Source organism: Oryzias latipes, chromosome 1 (genome assembly GCF_002234675.1).
Source record: "Oryzias latipes chromosome 1, ASM223467v1".
NCBI lineage: Eukaryota > Metazoa > Chordata > Actinopteri > Beloniformes > Adrianichthyidae > Oryzias > Oryzias latipes.
This window is the reverse complement of record NC_019859.2, coordinates 26,889,750-26,907,094: the sequence shown is the minus strand read 5'-3', so window position 1 is coordinate 26,907,094 and position 17,345 is coordinate 26,889,750. Positions and strand designations below refer to the sequence as shown.

The following is a 17,345-nucleotide window of genomic DNA, read 5'->3' as shown; positions in this document are numbered from 1 at the left end:
CTTGCCTTTGTTTCTGTCTTCTAAAATTAAGGATTTTTTATTAACTAGACAAATATCAACAAATCCCAGATTATTTCATAAAGTATTCCAATCATGCAACACTTGAGGTTCAGGTTTCATGCTTTCTCATCTAAAGCATACGTTTTTGTTTTTTTAATTTTGCTATTGAAATGTTTCTGAAAAAGAAAGAAAGAGGTTTGGCTGGGCATTCTGCCGAGAGATGCCTGTTGCTATGCAATGAGTGAATACCGGAATTATGATGGTGAAGATCATAATGAACAATGATGCTGGTGCTTTTAATGTCCATGAAACCACATGGTCAGACAAACGACAGGACTCGCTGGTTTCATGTCCGACATACATGTCAAGTCTTTTTATTATTTTATTTTGTTTGACATTTTGAAGCATGTTACTTTTGTGAGGAGCTCCTAAAAATGTTTCTTTGACAATTGTTTTTCCTTACTTGGCCTCTAGGGGGAGCAGCAAAGGCAAAGACATCAGTACAATCAAATCCCTGCGTGTGCTCAGAGTGCTGCGTCCACTAAAGACAATCAAGCGCCTGCCCAAGTTAAAGGTAATGTATAGAAATAACTGATAAATTAACTAATATAAAAACACTCTGATTGTAATTAAATGGGAGCCATCAAAGTCTTTGCTGAGGGATGAGAGAAGAAATATCCAGGTTCCAATTAGGTTCCAATCCCCTAATCTAGTTTGTGTAACCAGAGTAGGAGATTAAAGAAATGGGGTCGTCCGATCTCAAGTTTTCTCAGGGAAATCTTCTTTATTCATAAGTACATTTGTATGTTCTTGTGACATAGTGGAGATCTGGGAATCTGGTGGCTCCTTTGACTGTGTCTGTGCATTCACTTAACATTGAAACTGGACCCCCCCGAAGCATAAAATGCTTTGGATGTGAACACAGCGTGGCTGAATATAGGCATGGGCGGGAGGGAGGCAATGCCCCCCTAAATGATGTAATTGCGCCAGTGTCCACATTAATTAATTGTGGATAAAAATCCACGATTAACTGAAAATATATAAAAATGACAACAACAGAGACACACAAAACAAAACAAAACAAAAAAGAAACACAGAAAATCTACAAAAAAATGAAATACAAGACAAAAATAACTTAAGAATGAAAAGACAGACAGATGGATAAATTAACAGAAAGACTAAAAAGAAAGAAAAGCCTCTTTATTGCTGACAGCTCTCTGTTTACTCGCTCTCCCACTATCCAGATAAAAAATAACAAAAAACCAAAGGAAAAAAACGTTCATAGTAGTAGGTTTAGGGGCTGTCATCTGGACTTAGTTTTTAAAGTTAGAAGACGTTTCACCTATTATCCAAGAGGCTTTGTCAATTCTGAATTAGCTGGTGAAAGAGCTGGTATATATGCGCTCATGGGGGAGGAGTCAGACCTGAAACCGGATAGTATTGTCAACTTAGCCTACATGGTTTGGGGTCGTTTAGAGTCCTTTGTCCTCAGCTGGGGGTTGGGCCAGTGACTCCCTCCACAAACTGGTCATATCTTTCAGCTGTTAATGACCCAGGTGGAACTGGTTCGGTTTGTTTGGGTTTCAGAACACTGCCGTAGATGGATGGAAGAATAAACCTGAGACCACCATTCTTATTAAGAGAAGGGTTATCCACAAAGATGGCCTCTTTCATTCCTCGCTCAAACCATCCTTTCTCTCTGGCTAGAATTCAGACTTCACTATCCTCGAACGAGTGGTTTGTGGCCTTCAGGTGGAGGTGCACTGCAGACTCAGGTCCACTCAGGGTTAGCTCTGCGATGTTGATAAAGCCGTTTGTGTAGAGGTTGTTTGGTCTCTCCTATATACTGTTCATTGCAGTTTTCTTAGCAGTGGATAGAGTACACAACATTACTCTGTTTGTAGCTAGGAATTTTGTCCTTTGGATGAACCCGTTTATTAACTGGTTTGAGATGAACTGGGATGTTATTTTGTCTGAAAATACTTGTTAGTTTTTAGACAGGTCTGAGACATGTGGAATTGAAATACTGTTCCCTTTCGGCTCTTGTTTCCTCTTGTCTTGTTTTCCTGTATGTTGGGATCTGGTGAATGCCCAGTTGGGATATCCACAGGTTTGGAGCGCTTGATGGATATGTTGCTCTTCTTTCTTCTTTCCGTCAGAGCTTGTGGGCACCTCCTGGGCTCTGTGTTGTGATGTCCTGATGACAGCTAGTTTGTGCTGTAAAGGGTGGTTTGAATCAAATAACAGGTACTGATCTGTGTGAGTAGGCTTCCTGTGCACTGTAACCTGGAGCTGTCTGTCATCTCCAATGATCACTGCACAGTCTAGAAAGGCTAGGGTGTTCTCCTTTGTGTCTTCCCTGGTGAACTTGAGGTTCTTGTCGACTGCGTTGATATGATCCGTGAAAGCCTCCACTTCCTGGATTTTGATCTTGACCCAAGTGTCGTCCACATATCTGAACCAGTGGCTTGGATTAGTACCTGGGAAGGAGTCCAGGGCTCTTCTCTCGACTTCTTCCATGTACAAATTGGCCACAATGGGCGAGATTGGAGAGCCCATAGCACAGCCGTGCCTCTGCCTGTAGAAGTTTCCCCTGAATTGGAAATATGTGGAGTTGAGGCACACTTCCAGCAGTTCGCAGATGTGGTCTGGTGTCAGATTTTTTCTGTCTTGTAACTTAGAGTCCTGCAGTAATCTCTTCCTCACTGAAATCAGTGCCTCGGTGGTGGGAATGCAGGTGAAGAGGGAAGTTACATCATAAGACACCATTGTCTCGTAAGAATCCAGCAGAAGAGGTTTGACTTTGTTTGCAAAATCTTGTGAATTCCTAACGTGATGCTTTGTGTTGCCAACCAGAGGGGCCAAAATAGTAACCAGGTGTTTAGCCATGTTGTAAATGATGAAGTCAATGTTGCTGACAATGGGTCTCAGTGGTATTCCTTCCTTGTGGATTTTTGGGAGGCCATAGATGCAGGGAATGGTATTACCCAGGTACAGTCTGTAATATAGTGGCTTGTCGATGACTTGATCTCTCTCCAGTCTTTGTAGGCAGTCTATAACCTTTTTCTTGTAGCCGCTGGTTGGGTGTCTTCTCAGTGCTTCATGTATTGGTATCACTGAGTAGGTTGTTAACTTTGGCTTCATAGTCCACCGCATTCAGGATCACAGTACATCTCCCCTTTTACGCCGGTAAAATGTTGATGCTGTGGTCCTTCTCCAGAGCTGTCAAGGCTTTTCTTTCATCTGAGGAAAGATTGGAAGATGGTGGTTTGGCACTGGACAGTGCAGCCTAAATTTTGAGCCGTAATTCTTTAGCTTAAGATCCAGTCAAATTGTTTCTAACTGCTTCAGGATCTGTTGTTAATTTGTGAGAATTTGAAATTTCTTGATTTGCCGTTGCTTGCTTTTATTGTGTTGTGCCAGTTGTGCCATCTGGGTGAAACCGAGAATCTTCTGAAAAACTTCTTCAGTAATAGTTGCGGCCAAATTGTCCTGTAGATTCTTCATTTTACCTTTCAGGTTGTTGATGATGAAATACGTCTGTCTGATCCTGTCCTTTAAAAGTTGGGTTCTGGCTCTCTGCATGATGTTCTCAACTCGGTGTCCTTTAACCCCTTTGCCCAGCTGTAGACTCTTGTGGATCATGTTGCTTTGTCTACATCTCATGTTGAGGTGGTTCTTGTAGTCCGCCAATAGCTGTCTTCTCCAATTCACGAATCAGCTAAAGGGTATTGTTCCCAAAATTAGAAGAAATATGTCTATGAAGACTCTCATTCATCCAGGTTGATTCCATCATAGTAGTAGGTTTAGGGGCTGTCATCTGGACTTAGTTTTTAAAGTTAGAAGACGTTTCACCTCTTATCCAAAGGGTTTTGTCAATTCTAAATTAGCTGGTAAAAGAGCTGGTAAGAAAAACATTTTTTAACAGGGCAGTGTCCTGTACGGGCCTATCCCAAGCCTGCTAAATGGAAAGGATAGTGTCAGGAAGAGCATTTAACATAAAACTTGTAAGACATAGATATATGTATACTGTAGATGAACTGAAATGATCATAGCATGGTTTTCTATGCATTTTATTGGCGGAAAAAGATATAGTACCCCAAACTCTCAGCACATACAGACTTGCCCCTTCAAACCCACCTCGATATTCTATCTGCACCCTATCGTGGGGCTGACTTAATCCATGCACAAGAGAGATTGAATCAAATATTCTATCTTTTGGGGAACTACTATGCTGTTGTTTTGAGGAATTTACAACCCATTTACTTTATAATCCAGCTAACCTTAGGTTTGCATTGTTGAAGAGAGGCACTCGTATGTTATTTTTAGGTGGATGCAGTGAAGAATCCTATCGTGGTCTTTTTGACAAACCTTCTCTGCATTGTCTTGCAGGCTGTTTTTGACTGTGTGGTCAACTCCCTGAAGAATGTCCTGAACATCTTGATTGTCTACATGCTCTTCATGTTCATCTTTGCTGTGGTGGCTGTGCAGCTCTTCAAAGGACGCTTCTTCTACTGCACTGATGAATCCAAAGAGTTTGAGCGGGACTGCAGGTTAGTGGGAAAACAAAAGAATACAAAATATGGGTATATACTGAACACATTGTATAAAATGAATTGTGTGTTTTTCCTGAAGGGGCGAGTACCTGGTTTATGACAAAGATGAGGTTAAAGCTGAGAAGCGGGAATGGAAGAAGTACGAGTTTCACTACGACAACGTGGCTTGGGCCTTGCTCACCCTCTTCACGGTCTCAACTGGAGAGGGGTGGCCACAGTGAGTGGACTGGATGCAAACAGACTTTAAATATTCAGATAAATGGTTTTTCAGATCTCATTAAAATGAAACTGGTGTGTCCTGATCCAATGGTGTGATCAGAAGTCAGGGTTGATCACGTAGTTTTAGACTTGATCGGAATCAGACGTTGTACCGCGATCAGGGATCAGATATTGATTTTATTAGCTCTTGATCTTATTAGCTGCGGTGACATCGACAAAAGTAATCGGAATAAACATCTGATGAGAATAAAAATGCGTCATGTAAACACGCCGTTTCTAATACTCTGCCCCGATCAGACTCATTCAGATCAAAATTTATTTCCGATCAAGATAGGTGGGTTATGCCGATTGCTGATCCGATCGTGGTGTATATGTATGGGTTACTACTGTGCTGGTTTTACGCTACGCATAGACGCTGTGGCTTTTCAGAGAGTATTCATATTACACATAAATACTCCAGTAGAAGTGTTCATGTCATGAACATACAGGACATTTTATTGCCATTTAGTGCACCAGTTTGAGCAGGAGGCACACAAAAACAGTTTGGTAAAGTTAGCGAGATATTCACAAATTCCTACTTCTGAGCTTAATAACTCATATAAAAATGTTTAGAACTCTTTTCTCTACTGGTTTTTCTTCATGTAAACAACAACCTACAAAGGCATTTCAAAAGAAAAAAAGTGCTTTTAATGAGAATTGCTCCCTTCATGTTGCAAACAGAGAGACGGCAGTGAGACAAAGTGCAGCTCCGGGAAAAAGTGACTAAAAAAACATAATCTCTCAATAACAACCAAAACTAATAAATGGTTACATTGACATGAGCTAGTCGTGAATACTCATGATCATATTCATGCTACTATAAGGATTTTCAACTAAAGTCGTCATTAATCTTTAATAATTTTTCATGTATAATTATGCATGTTCATTATAATTAATCAAACATGTTCAGTAGTTCCTAAGAAACTAAAGCTACAGTCACCTAATTTTTTAATGATCCATATGCTAATTTAGTACAAAGGTTTTTTTTGTAACATGTTTCCATGTCTTCTTTCTGTTGCTACTGCCATATCTAACTATCTGTCTGTCTGTCTGTAAGTAAAGAACATAGTTTCTTTTTTCCTCAATTGTGCATTTTGTTTTAATGCATCTCATTTGATGTTTCTGTCTTGCAGGGTGTTAAAGCACTCAGTGGACTCCACAAATGAGAATCAGGGCCCGAGCCCGGGTTACAGGATGGAAATGTCCATCTTTTACGTGGTGTACTTCGTTGTCTTCCCTTTCTTCTTTGTAAACATCTTTGTGGCTCTGATCATCATCACCTTCCAGGAACAGGGGGATAAGATGATGGAGGACTACAGCTTAGAAAAGAATGAAGTAATCATCAGACTGTTGACTCTTTCGTACTTTTAAACTGGATAACACACACAAGTAATGCTTAAAATCTCCTCTTCTGTCTTTCTTCAGAGAGCCTGTATAGATTTTGCCATAAATGCTAGGCCCCTGACACGCCATATGCCAAAGAACAAACTCAGCTTTCAGTATCGCATGTGGCATTTTGTAGTGTCTCCGCCCTTTGAGTACAGCATAATGGCTCTGATTGCACTCAACACCATTGTTCTCATGATGAAGGTATGTGTCCATGTTGGGAGAGACTTAAGGCCTTTACCAGTGAACATTATTTCTGCAGAGTATATACTAAATATTTAACCCTGTATTAGCAAAAGTCACAGTAAAGTGTGGTACAGTAACTGCATTCTGTGCCGAAGCCTTTAAACTTTAAAGTCTCACATCTATCATTTTGATCTGTTGTAAAATCATTCCAAGTGGTGTTTTAATTATGATTGTGCTGTTTTTAGTCAAAACTTAAAAAAACCTGTGTCATTTTATAGGACATAGTTTAGGCAGAGCAGCAGGAGTTCATTAGAAGTTTTCCTCTGAGTTGTCATGAGACTGTTAGCGCAGAGCAATATTGCCCACACTTCCCGTCATCTAGCCTACAGCCTCTCACAACCCCAACCTAACATTACAGTTTCAACAAAATTTGCGAGCAATATTGGAGCTATTAAGCTGTAAAGTTTTGAGCCAGATGCCAGATTGGATGAGGAAAATGAAGACATACAGCACTATTTGACTACAAATGGATGCATCAGAATGGAGCAGAGCGGGGAGTTTGTTGCCTGCCCATTGTAGCTTCTACATACATCACTGCTCTTCTGACAACAATTTTTTCATCTGCTTCTGATTTACAATGATTTGAATAAAGAAATGCTCAGAAATACAATTAAAATTTGAATTTTCTACATACATGGCCCCCATCATCAGAAAACTATGACAAGAACATGTTAAAAACAACAAAGACATAATTTTCGTCAGAGTGGGTCTTTTAAAACCTCTTTAATGTTAATTTTTTTGAAAACTTATTCTAAATCACAAACGTTTATTTTTTTTACATTTTTTGTGTCTTCTTGTTTTGTCTCTGCAGTTTGAAGGTGCATCTGCAACATATGACAATGTCCTCAAGTATCTGAACATTGTATTTACCATCTTTTTCTTTATGGAGTCTGTCCTTAAAGTCATTGCTTTTGGCCCTCTGGTAAGAACAGCTCACACAAAACATACCTCTCACAGTTAAGAATGCAAACAAACCAAAAAAACATTAGCAGTTATTCAAAAGGCAGGATATTTTAGTAGACAGATCTAGAGCATGTTCTCCTCTTGTCCCTAAAAAACCCTGAGCATAAAGTGTTGCTGAGCCTTCCTTTAAAGTATCTCCATGGTTACAGAGGAGCAAAACCTCTCACTGCTGCCCTCTAGTTTCAGTTTTCAAAGGATGCAACTGTGTCTCATCAGACATGTCTTGCTCTTGCCTCTTTCAGAATTACTTCAGAGACGCCTGGAACGTTTTTGATTTTGTGTCTGTCATTGGGAGCATTACTGACATATTAGTAACAGAGTTTTGGGTAAGTTCTGTTTTAACCCAAAAATGTGTTCGCTGCTAACAAAACAAAAAAGAAAAAATGCTCTGTTATAAACATTTGAAGCATCATTTTATAAATTTGAGTCTCAATTTATTAAAAAAGTAATTGCAGTTTTCTCAATTAAGAGCATAAGGAAAGAGATTTAACCCTAGTGACTATCTTTTTTTTCTCCTTAAATTATCTTTGTCTAGGGTTTTGTGTGTAAAACATTCATGAAAATGAAAACTATAACCATGTGTAAAAGATTGTTTTTGTACTTTGCTATTATGTATACCAGGAATCAACAAAGAAGAGAAATGGAAATGTTCATGTAGATAGTGTCATTGCATTTTTACATGATTCAGGTCAGAATCAATGAAGAGATTCCAGTTCAGTGGAACACAGTTGGAGAAATTAGATTGAAGGAATTTACTGACATAAAAAGATCATTTTGCTTAATGGGGTTTACTAAATGAACAGTCTCCAAAGGTAGAAGTGGAGGCCCTGTAGGGGCAGGTGGGTCATCAGAAAATAACTGCTTTGATTGAGTTCAGTTCAATTATTTTAGGCAGGAACAAGCGAATAGTTGTGTTAGCTGTAATTCTCTCATTGTTTTATGTTTTAAATGAATTATTTCAAAGTGTAATTTAGCGGACCAACGCTTTGGTGGAATTCTTAACTAATCACAGCCTCTCTTTGCTGTCTGCTTCCTACACTTGCATCAGTTTTTTCTGATTGGGCCTAACTGAAATATACTCATTTCTAAAGTTTTGTTGTGTTTGCAGGAGAGTCAAAGACTCTTTGCACTAAAAACAAGATTATTTCATACAAACAGTGTTATTGTTTCTTAACTGAATCATTGTATATATATATTTAAGAACAATTAAATAAGAGCTCTACAAAGGCATAGGTAAACATGTGACCATGTCTGGGTTCATGAGATCACGCAGAGACTCTTCTTGTAAGGTGAGATTCACCATCTACAGATGCTGCCTCTGAATAATGGCCACTTTCAGCTGAACTTCCGTCTCTCTGTGACCCAGTTTGATGACTAGGTGTCCCGCAATAGTACGAGGAGGAAAAAAAATGTAAAATAAAACTACAAGATTATTTTTGTCTCGATACAAAGAAGAAAAATATCATAGATTTCAGGAGAACAGACGGATTCTCCTCCACTTCACGCAGAAAATCGATCCCCCAATCCATGAATCACATTCAGTGAGAACGTAGCTTAAGGAAAGCTTTAACCTGTTGCTCAGACTTCTGAATAGTGTGTAAAAGTTTGTGATTTGATTTTCTTCTCTTTGTTGAATTAAAGTGAGGGATGCAATGTACTGGAGCTGGAATCAAAGAGGGGCTGAATGCACTGTTACCTGTTGTGATGTTGTTTGTCTCTGCCCGTTTGATGATGTTTGTATTGATTGGGTCTTCCTCTTCTATCTCTTTACATGCTTTCTTTTAAATCTCTCTCCCTCCCATTCCCTCCACCTTCTAAAAAAATACATCCAATCGAAATGCACTATGAATTCCATCTTGTTCCCCATCCGTGCTGCGCCATGACATGTGGTGGTGGTGCTGTGATGATGATGAAAATGGTGGTGACGGTGTGTGTTTGGCCCCATGATCCTAACCCCAAATGAAACACACAAACAAAAAACGTCGCCTGCTCCTAAAAAATGTCTTTAACCCTTTACCTCCAACCTAAAAAATATATCAATAAAACTCCTCCTCCATCCATCCCTCTACATCTTCGCACATGTAGAATCTGGTTGGTTTGTAATTTATCTCTCAAAGCTTCCTGCTGCATCCTCATTGGCCATGCGGTCCGCTGTTTCATATCTTCACCTCACCCACTCCTTTCTGTCCAGCCTTTGCCCAAATTGCATGCACTTTTTGGATGTGACCTTTCAGTTATAATTATTTTCAGGATGAAATAATTATATTCCCAAATGACCCTTTTATTGTGTTAGAACTCATGTTCAAGCATTCATGATGCTGAATCTTCAGACAGAGAAGTTTATGACAAAAGAGATGTCCCCTTTTATCAAAACCAAGAGGGTAACATCTGTTTTGTTGCTGCTCAAACAACACAGTTAAAAGACAAAAGTTAAAAACTTTTGTATTTCGTTGTCGGTCAAATTATTACAGCGTAGCACCAACCCTAACCCCATACCCCAACCAACTCCTATCAATGTCTAGCCTTAACCGTAACCATTCTTCGATTATGTCTAAGCTCTAAACCGACCCAGGACTTTATATTGGATTTCTCCACATTATAGTTAAATGGTCTAAAAAGTCGAGGGGTAAACCAGTGATGGTGATAACAAGGTAACACACGCCCCTACACATACTCATAATATAACAACCATCACCCACACACCAAGGAAAACAAACTAAAATGTGGAATTCTCTTGTGACCAAACTTGCAATTTTTTTTTTGGTTATCTGTGAGGCTTATCTAAGTTGTCTGATTACAGGCAAGATTTATGTCAACCATGAGGAAATTTACAATATATAAGACTCTTGACTAAACCTACGGTAATGTTGGCAAAAAATGAGCAAACTTGTACAGCGCACGCAGGTGGCCCACACAAAACATCAAAGTCATAGACAGTTAGGTGTGCCCCTAGAGTAAAGATGTTCGTGTACATTTTTTGCTACGAGCATGCAGTGGCCAAGAGGTGATACTGAACACTTAAGCAAAACCTACAGGTAAGTAAGAGTAAAATAGGTGAGACGCAGGCACATCACACAGATTTTGTATTTTTACCATCCCCCCCTAAATCCTCCGTACTGTGCAAATAGCCCGCTAGTGCTATTAAAGTGAAAAGTGCATGTTCTTTGCATGTTGCATGCGGCCTGACTGTTGGAATTTCGGAAATTTGAATCAGAGTATAGTTTCTGTGGGCGTCCTTCAGGCAATTTCGTATCACATGCATGTGAGAGAAATATTTTTGCGTGGTCAGTAAGGAACCAGTACTAGCGCCTTACTAACAATTAGATTGTTAGTACCCTATGACACCACCATTACGACGGACGTGGTGCAGTGGAAGAGCGGTCATCCTCCGATCGGAAGATTGCAGGTTTTTTTCCGTCCTTGCCGGCCCATGCATCGAAGTATCCTAGGCCAAGACACTGAACCCCACCTTGTCTCTGGTGGAAGGTTGGTGCCAGTGTTCAGCAGTGGAGCCGCCATCGCTGTGTGAATGTGTGTGTGAATGGGTGAATGGGACTATGACTGTAAAGCGCTTGGGCCTTCGAGGAAGGTAGAAAAACGCTGTTTACCATTATCCGTACCTCTTAAGAGTGTGCAACTTTAATTGTTGTTACAAATACTTCACGATACACTTACCACACCCAAAACAAAAGTAGGTTCCATTTTTATGAGATCCTTTAAGGTCGCCACGCAAGCTTCAAAGAAACTGCAAGATGCATCTAAGATGCATCCGCTTGTCTCTATGGCTCTCCAAGGGCCCGGACAACCAAAAAACCTGAAGCACCCATCAAACCCCCATATGGGTGCATGAGACTCATGCTACATTCACACCAGGCATGTGTTGCAGGCTCAAGAATATACAGTGTTTCCCCGCTTATTTACATTTCAATATTCGCGGTTTCACGTATTTGCAGATATTTTTCAGTTCTTTCGGTTCATCTAAAAAATTCACAACACAAGATGCTTGTTTTAGACTTTTGTGTCTGAAGGAGATGCTGTGGGGAGGAATGGAGCAGAGATGAAGAGCATGCTGGGCTTTTGGCTTCCTTGCCGGCAGCTAAGGAAGATTTCACAGCTATTTCCACTGGTTACGGAATCACTATAACCCAAGTTTGTACCACTCTATGGAGGAAAGGCATCAGCTGACTCAGAAGTGGCCGGAAAATATCCTGATACACAGAAGAAGATTATCAGGGAGAATAATTATCATCCAGATGGATAAAACCGGCCTCTTCTGGAAGATGATGCCATTCTCACGCTAAACTGATGAAGGAGAAAGCACAGGCTCCTGGTTTTAAGGCACAAAGAGACAGAGTGACAGTCCTAATGTGCATTATAAAGTACGCTACGGTACAGTCTATTGCTCTGAATAAAAAAAAAAATCTTTATTTTGAGCAATATTTCAATATTATTTAATAAATATATTACAAAGCATCAGAAATGTTTCAGAAGGGTTTTTGATGAGTAAGGATCGGTGACAGACATTCTTTGCCTGCGGGGGAGGGGGGTGGTTCTCTGTTTTTGCGGATTCAGTTGTGTCTGGTCCCTAACCCCTTCGTAATAATGGGGTAACACTGTACGGGATTTCATGAACGCAGCCCATGGTGTTTACACTTGACCAGCACTGGACAAGCGAGAAGTTTTTTTCTCACTGTTTTCAAGCACATATCAGCCAATCGAAAATGGTCCAACGTTCAGCACGCATTCAGTGAAAACCTGGTTTGTACATAGAGCCTGCTAAGTGACGAGTACACGTGAGGGCTTTGAACACGGAAGCCCAAAACACGAGTTTAAGGGCATTTACATCGATTTTTCATTGAAAGTGGCAGCTTGAACGCGAGTTGCGGTTGGTGTGGATGTAGTTTAAGAGTTCACTTTTGTGAAATATTATCACTTATGTCAACTCTGATCTACCTTCAGTGTTTATGTGTTCATTTTCAAACCATCCGTGACAGTGAAGGACTAAAAGCTGGTCCCTAGGTTATAAAATCATGTCTAAAAATAAATGTATGGTTAAGGAAACACCCATAAGAAATACAAGCAGATTTTCTCTTAACCTCTTGTCTTTTTATGACAGTTTGGGGATTGAAAAATGACTATGTTTAAAAAATTTGAGGTAAGAAATATATTTATTTTAAATAAAACATATTTTATGTAGATAAAAAAAGCATTTAGAAAAGACATGGTCAAACGGGAAAATAAACAGAATACAGTAGAGTTTAACTTAAACTAGATATGACATGAGGTTTTGAGGTTCTAAATTGTTATTTTTTCTTTGTAAGTGTTTAGTCAAAATTTCTCCCAGATGCTTTTTAACACAATACAAGGGTTCATTGAAATCTTGAATGTTTTTACACGCACAAACATTATTTAAGACATTCTTTTATTCCAGGTTTAATATGAGCTCGGTGCAAAACAAAGATCTCCAAATATGTATAAAGTTCTAAGACAAACTTTTCTTCTACAGGTTTTTCTGTTTGTTTTTTTAATTGTAAAAAAAAAAAAAAAATCAACAATTTGTCCTTTTTAAAAAATGTTATCTATTTCCTGAAGGGTAAACTACAGCAATTGCTTGAGTTAAGATAAAATGTTTCCTTTAAAGTTTTAATATATCACACTAGTGGGATTCCTTTACATGGTTGTCTTTGACTTTTTACATTTTGGAAATCTGTTTGTTTTTTTGTTTACAGATTTTCAGGTACTTTTTGCATGTAGCTGTAAGAAAAATGCAAGTTTTCTTTCAAGTCCTTCAATAACAGCAGGGACACTTTTTTGTGAAATATAATATCAATGCTTTTGATGCAACTGATGATGAGAATGATTAAGTCGGATTTTCCAAAATGTCCAGTTTCCCCCATAAGTCCGCATGTAGACCAGTTTGTTTGAAAACCAGTTTCCTGCCATTCCTGCACCTTTCCCAGTCCATCCTCATCCCCATGCTTCCTGTCCCTGTCTGTGCTCGCTTGCTCACCAGCAATCAGTGCATTTGGTTTTAAAAAAAAATCTCTTTTGTACAAGATTGGATGATGACCTTTAAGATCTTTGAGTTATCATTTTCAGTTTTTGTCTTTAAAACATTCCTTCTGTCTTTATCCCTTGTGTTTACTGTATTCTGCAACCTTTTTCCTTCTTTTCCTATTCTTTTCCTCTACTCCGTCCACTGTTGATTGATTTTTTGTTGTTTTTTCTAGTTCATTTATTTTGCGGTAAAGGAAATTATGTCCACCTATCGTGTCGCCAAAACTGACTCGACTCTCACTTTGGTGTCACAGGACAATTTCATCAACCTAAGTTTCCTGAGGCTGTTCAGAGCGGCCCGCCTCATCAAGCTCTTAAGGCAGGGCGAGACCATCCGCATCCTTCTCTGGACTTTTGTCCAGTCTTTCAAGGTAACACCAACTCAGACTCAGTGATAAATGGAGTATTAATGAAAAAAAGTGCTACATTTCTAAGATAATTCAATTTCTAATGTTCAGATCCTCCAGAATGGGGGATGACTTTTTCAAGAAAAACATTGTTTTAAGGCATTTAATAGTTTTTTTCTAACATATATTTTATTGTAGAGGAAATTATGTAAATGTTTGCATTAAGACTGACCAGTATGTTTTTTACTTTATTAGTTTTAAGCTTTATAATGTTCCTTTCATAATGTCTACACTAAACTTTGGTTTTGTAGGCTTTGCCATACGTGTGTCTACTCATAGCCATGTTGTTCTTCATCTATGCCATCATTGGCATGCAGGTAAGCATCATACTTTACAAACTATTGCAAAAAACTGAATCTTAACCCATAAGAACCTGGACCCATTTTTTCTGAAAAATAAAATTATGTGTATTTGATCACAAACCAAGTGGACTAGTAAGTAAGACGACTCGATGTGTTAGGCATCGCCTTTCGCTCCTTGTGGCTGTTGCCCATTTCATGATGTCAACCTAGAGCCGGCCTCGTTTCGCCTACGAAAACCAATACACATCCAAACTTTTGCAAATATGGATGTGCAAATTATGCATATTAAATGGAAGCATTTTTGCCCATCACCGCTAGTTATGTGGAGAAAGTGGGTGTTTGTGTTAGCCTGGGGGCGGTGCTGGCAGCACAGAGTCTTCCTGGAAGGGGCTGTTCCTCACTTATGTATGTCACAATGTGAGAACCCATTCGTTTTTGTGGACTGAAAGGGGCTGGTGCTCAGAGCGCAGATTTTTAGAGGAATACTCAGAAATGCATAAATGGATCAAAACACCTTTGGGATTGTTTGTTTTCATGAGGAATTAACAATATACAACACTTAAAAGCTCAAAAGGTTAACTTTGCATGATATAGACCCTTTAAAATGTTTTGCTGTATTTCTTTGGGGCCTGTTTTTGCAGTTCACAACAAAGTCTTAATTCTCAGAATATTGTGAGAAAAGATACATTTTTGTACTGATACTGGGGCATTTTCTCTTATTTTGTAACCAGAAAGAGACCATGGTGATATCAGTGTAAGAGAAAATTATCAGAAATTGATTCTGTAGTCCACTTGGTTTGTGATCAAATACACATAATTTTATTTTTAAGACAAAATGGGTCCAGGTTCTTATGGGTTGAGAAAATTTTGACATGAACTTTACATTTTCATATCACTTTTATCACCAGGTTTATAGCATTTTCTCATAGCTCTGAGGATCAAATCCTGCTTTATTTCCATCCCTCTAAGCGTATCTTAAAGGAGCCACATCTGATGGAAATTAAAATGTAAAAAACTTTGAGTCAAGACAAAGAGATAGGGTCTTAACATTCTAATTCAGTGCGTAAACGATGTTCAGTGTTTGACATCCTTCAGTAAGCAATTTAAAAAGGCAAGCAGGCTTTTGAGAGCCGCTAGATCTTGTAGGCGTAACAATGAGGTCTAACAGTTTTTGCATTGCACCATCACTGCTTGTAAGCAATAGAAAATTCTATTTTACAAAGAACTGGTGAGTCAAATTAGGGGCGTGTTTTGCCCCTCAGTCTTAAGGAGAAAGCAGAACAACACAAAAAAAAAATCATATTATTCAAGAATCTAACATTTAAAGAAAATCTACATAAAAGACTCAGGTTTTAGGGTTCCCAGACCTGTGGAGTGTCGTTCAGAGGAGGAAGAGGGACTGCAGCTTAAAGGGGGTGCCGGTGTGTCTTGCAGTTCCCTTGAGTCTCGTGCAGCCACCTTAAGGAACATCATGAAACTGAAATGTACAATTGGTGTGTATTGTGAAGTATTTGTAAGGATAATGTCAGTTACACACACTTGTGAAATACAAATGATGCTGTTATGTGCGCCCTTACACCGCTCCCTAGTTGTTAATAAGGTGCATGCACTACCCCTTACTGACAGCGCAAATGCCGTGGGTGAACAGGTGATGCGAAAGAGCCGCAACTACAGAGCACACAGCAACCAGCCATGCAGCAACAGAACCTGGATGAAAGCTTCATTGTACAATAAGAGCATTCGCTTTGTCACAAGGGAGATGAACCAAAGCCAAAATTCAAAAAAACCTCTGAGAGTTAAGAATTGTGATCTGTCCTGCGAGAGCATCAGTTGACAGATTTTGTTTAAGAATAACACCCAGACAAATTCCAAAATGCATTGATCTGTTGTTTATCCCATTCTCAATTGACTGAGAGGTATTCTTGGTCAAACCCTAAGACCCACAACACCTTGTACTACAGAAATGTTGTTCTTGTCAATTCACCAAAGAAGAAAAAAGCTTCCAAAAATGAAATTCCCTCTACTTTCCATTATGTGTTCCAATTTCTTAGGAGATCATAAAAGTCCCCAGAATTTCTTTTGTATCACTCTGACATGCCAAAATCCCACTATCTATTGGGGTTTGCAAATGCTGAGTTTTTTTTCTGTGTCTGCAGTTGTTTGGAAACATAGCTCTTGACGAGGAAGAAGAGAGCGCCATCAGTGAGCACAATAACTTCAGAACCTTCATTATGGCCCTCATGCTGCTCTTCAGGTAGCCCCTGCTTTAACTTTGAAGTAATCATATATAAGAAACATAATTTTTCCTTATTTCTGCAGCATTGTGGGGTAAAAGTTTTGATTCGTTGATGTCCTCTGTCTTCTCTGTGAAGGAGCGCTACAGGAGAGGCGTGGCATGAGATCATGTTAGCTTGCCTGGGGGAACAGAAATGCGATCCAGAATCGGGAAATGAAGGAAAAAAGGAATGTGGCAGCACCTTTGCCTACACCTACTTTGTCTCCTTTATCTTCCTGTGCTCATTTTTGGTAAGAAAAATCCCTCTAATACATTTCCACATCAAATGAGTGTGCAGCTTCAAATGCAAATAAGCAAAGCTGCTTTGCACTTTGACAAGGAAAATTCTTTTTTTCATTTGTTTGCAATCAGATGTTGAATCTGTTTGTGGCTGTCATCATGGACAACTTCGAGTACCTGACCAGAGACTCGTCCATCCTAGGGCCACATCATCTAGACGAGTATGTAAGGATATGGGCTGAGTACGACCCTGCTGCCTGGTAAGTGGCACGCTCACACAGCTGCTTTTTTTGGGGGGGGGATTTGCAAGATTTTATATCAAGACACCCAAAATGGAGGTGAACAGAGATCAAACGTGTCATTTAAAATAAAAATGACTAAACTTTAGATTAAAGACTCATATATGTGAACCCTTTCACTGCATGAATGGTAACTCCTAACTGATTCTCTTTTCTCCTGTCCCCAAACGGGGCAAAGAGCTCATCCGGGAAATGTGTTGATGAAACAGGATCTGCTTTACTTCATGTCAAAATAGGAGTCAGAGCTGGGGTGTCTGAGCAAAGACTTCCTCTCATCTTACTCTCTTTTTCTGTCTTAGACTGAACAATTTGTACTTTATTACCTTCCTTTCCTTTTTTTCCTTTGTTGTCTGTGT

General features: G+C 39.3%; 1 protein-coding gene across 25 annotated transcripts in view; it reads left to right on the top strand.

The window, feature by feature from the left end:
* cacna1a (calcium voltage-gated channel subunit alpha1 A) overlaps nucleotides 1–17,345 on the top strand; it is a 194,316-nt gene that overhangs the window by 132,810 nt on the left and 44,161 nt on the right. For all 25 annotated transcript variants that reach the window (XM_023959252.1, XM_023959258.1, XM_023959257.1 and 22 more), the window contains 12 exons: nucleotides 475–574; nucleotides 4,393–4,553; nucleotides 4,636–4,773; nucleotides 5,948–6,149; nucleotides 6,240–6,404; nucleotides 7,258–7,368; nucleotides 7,652–7,735; nucleotides 13,721–13,837; nucleotides 14,125–14,190; nucleotides 16,332–16,429; nucleotides 16,548–16,701; nucleotides 16,823–16,950. In XM_023959252.1, coding sequence (XP_023815020.1) covers nucleotides 475–574; nucleotides 4,393–4,553; nucleotides 4,636–4,773; nucleotides 5,948–6,149; nucleotides 6,240–6,404; nucleotides 7,258–7,368; nucleotides 7,652–7,735; nucleotides 13,721–13,837; nucleotides 14,125–14,190; nucleotides 16,332–16,429; nucleotides 16,548–16,701; nucleotides 16,823–16,950 — 1,524 coding nt within the window. The remainder of the gene's footprint in view (nucleotides 1–474; nucleotides 575–4,392; nucleotides 4,554–4,635; nucleotides 4,774–5,947; nucleotides 6,150–6,239; nucleotides 6,405–7,257; nucleotides 7,369–7,651; nucleotides 7,736–13,720; nucleotides 13,838–14,124; nucleotides 14,191–16,331; nucleotides 16,430–16,547; nucleotides 16,702–16,822; nucleotides 16,951–17,345) is intronic.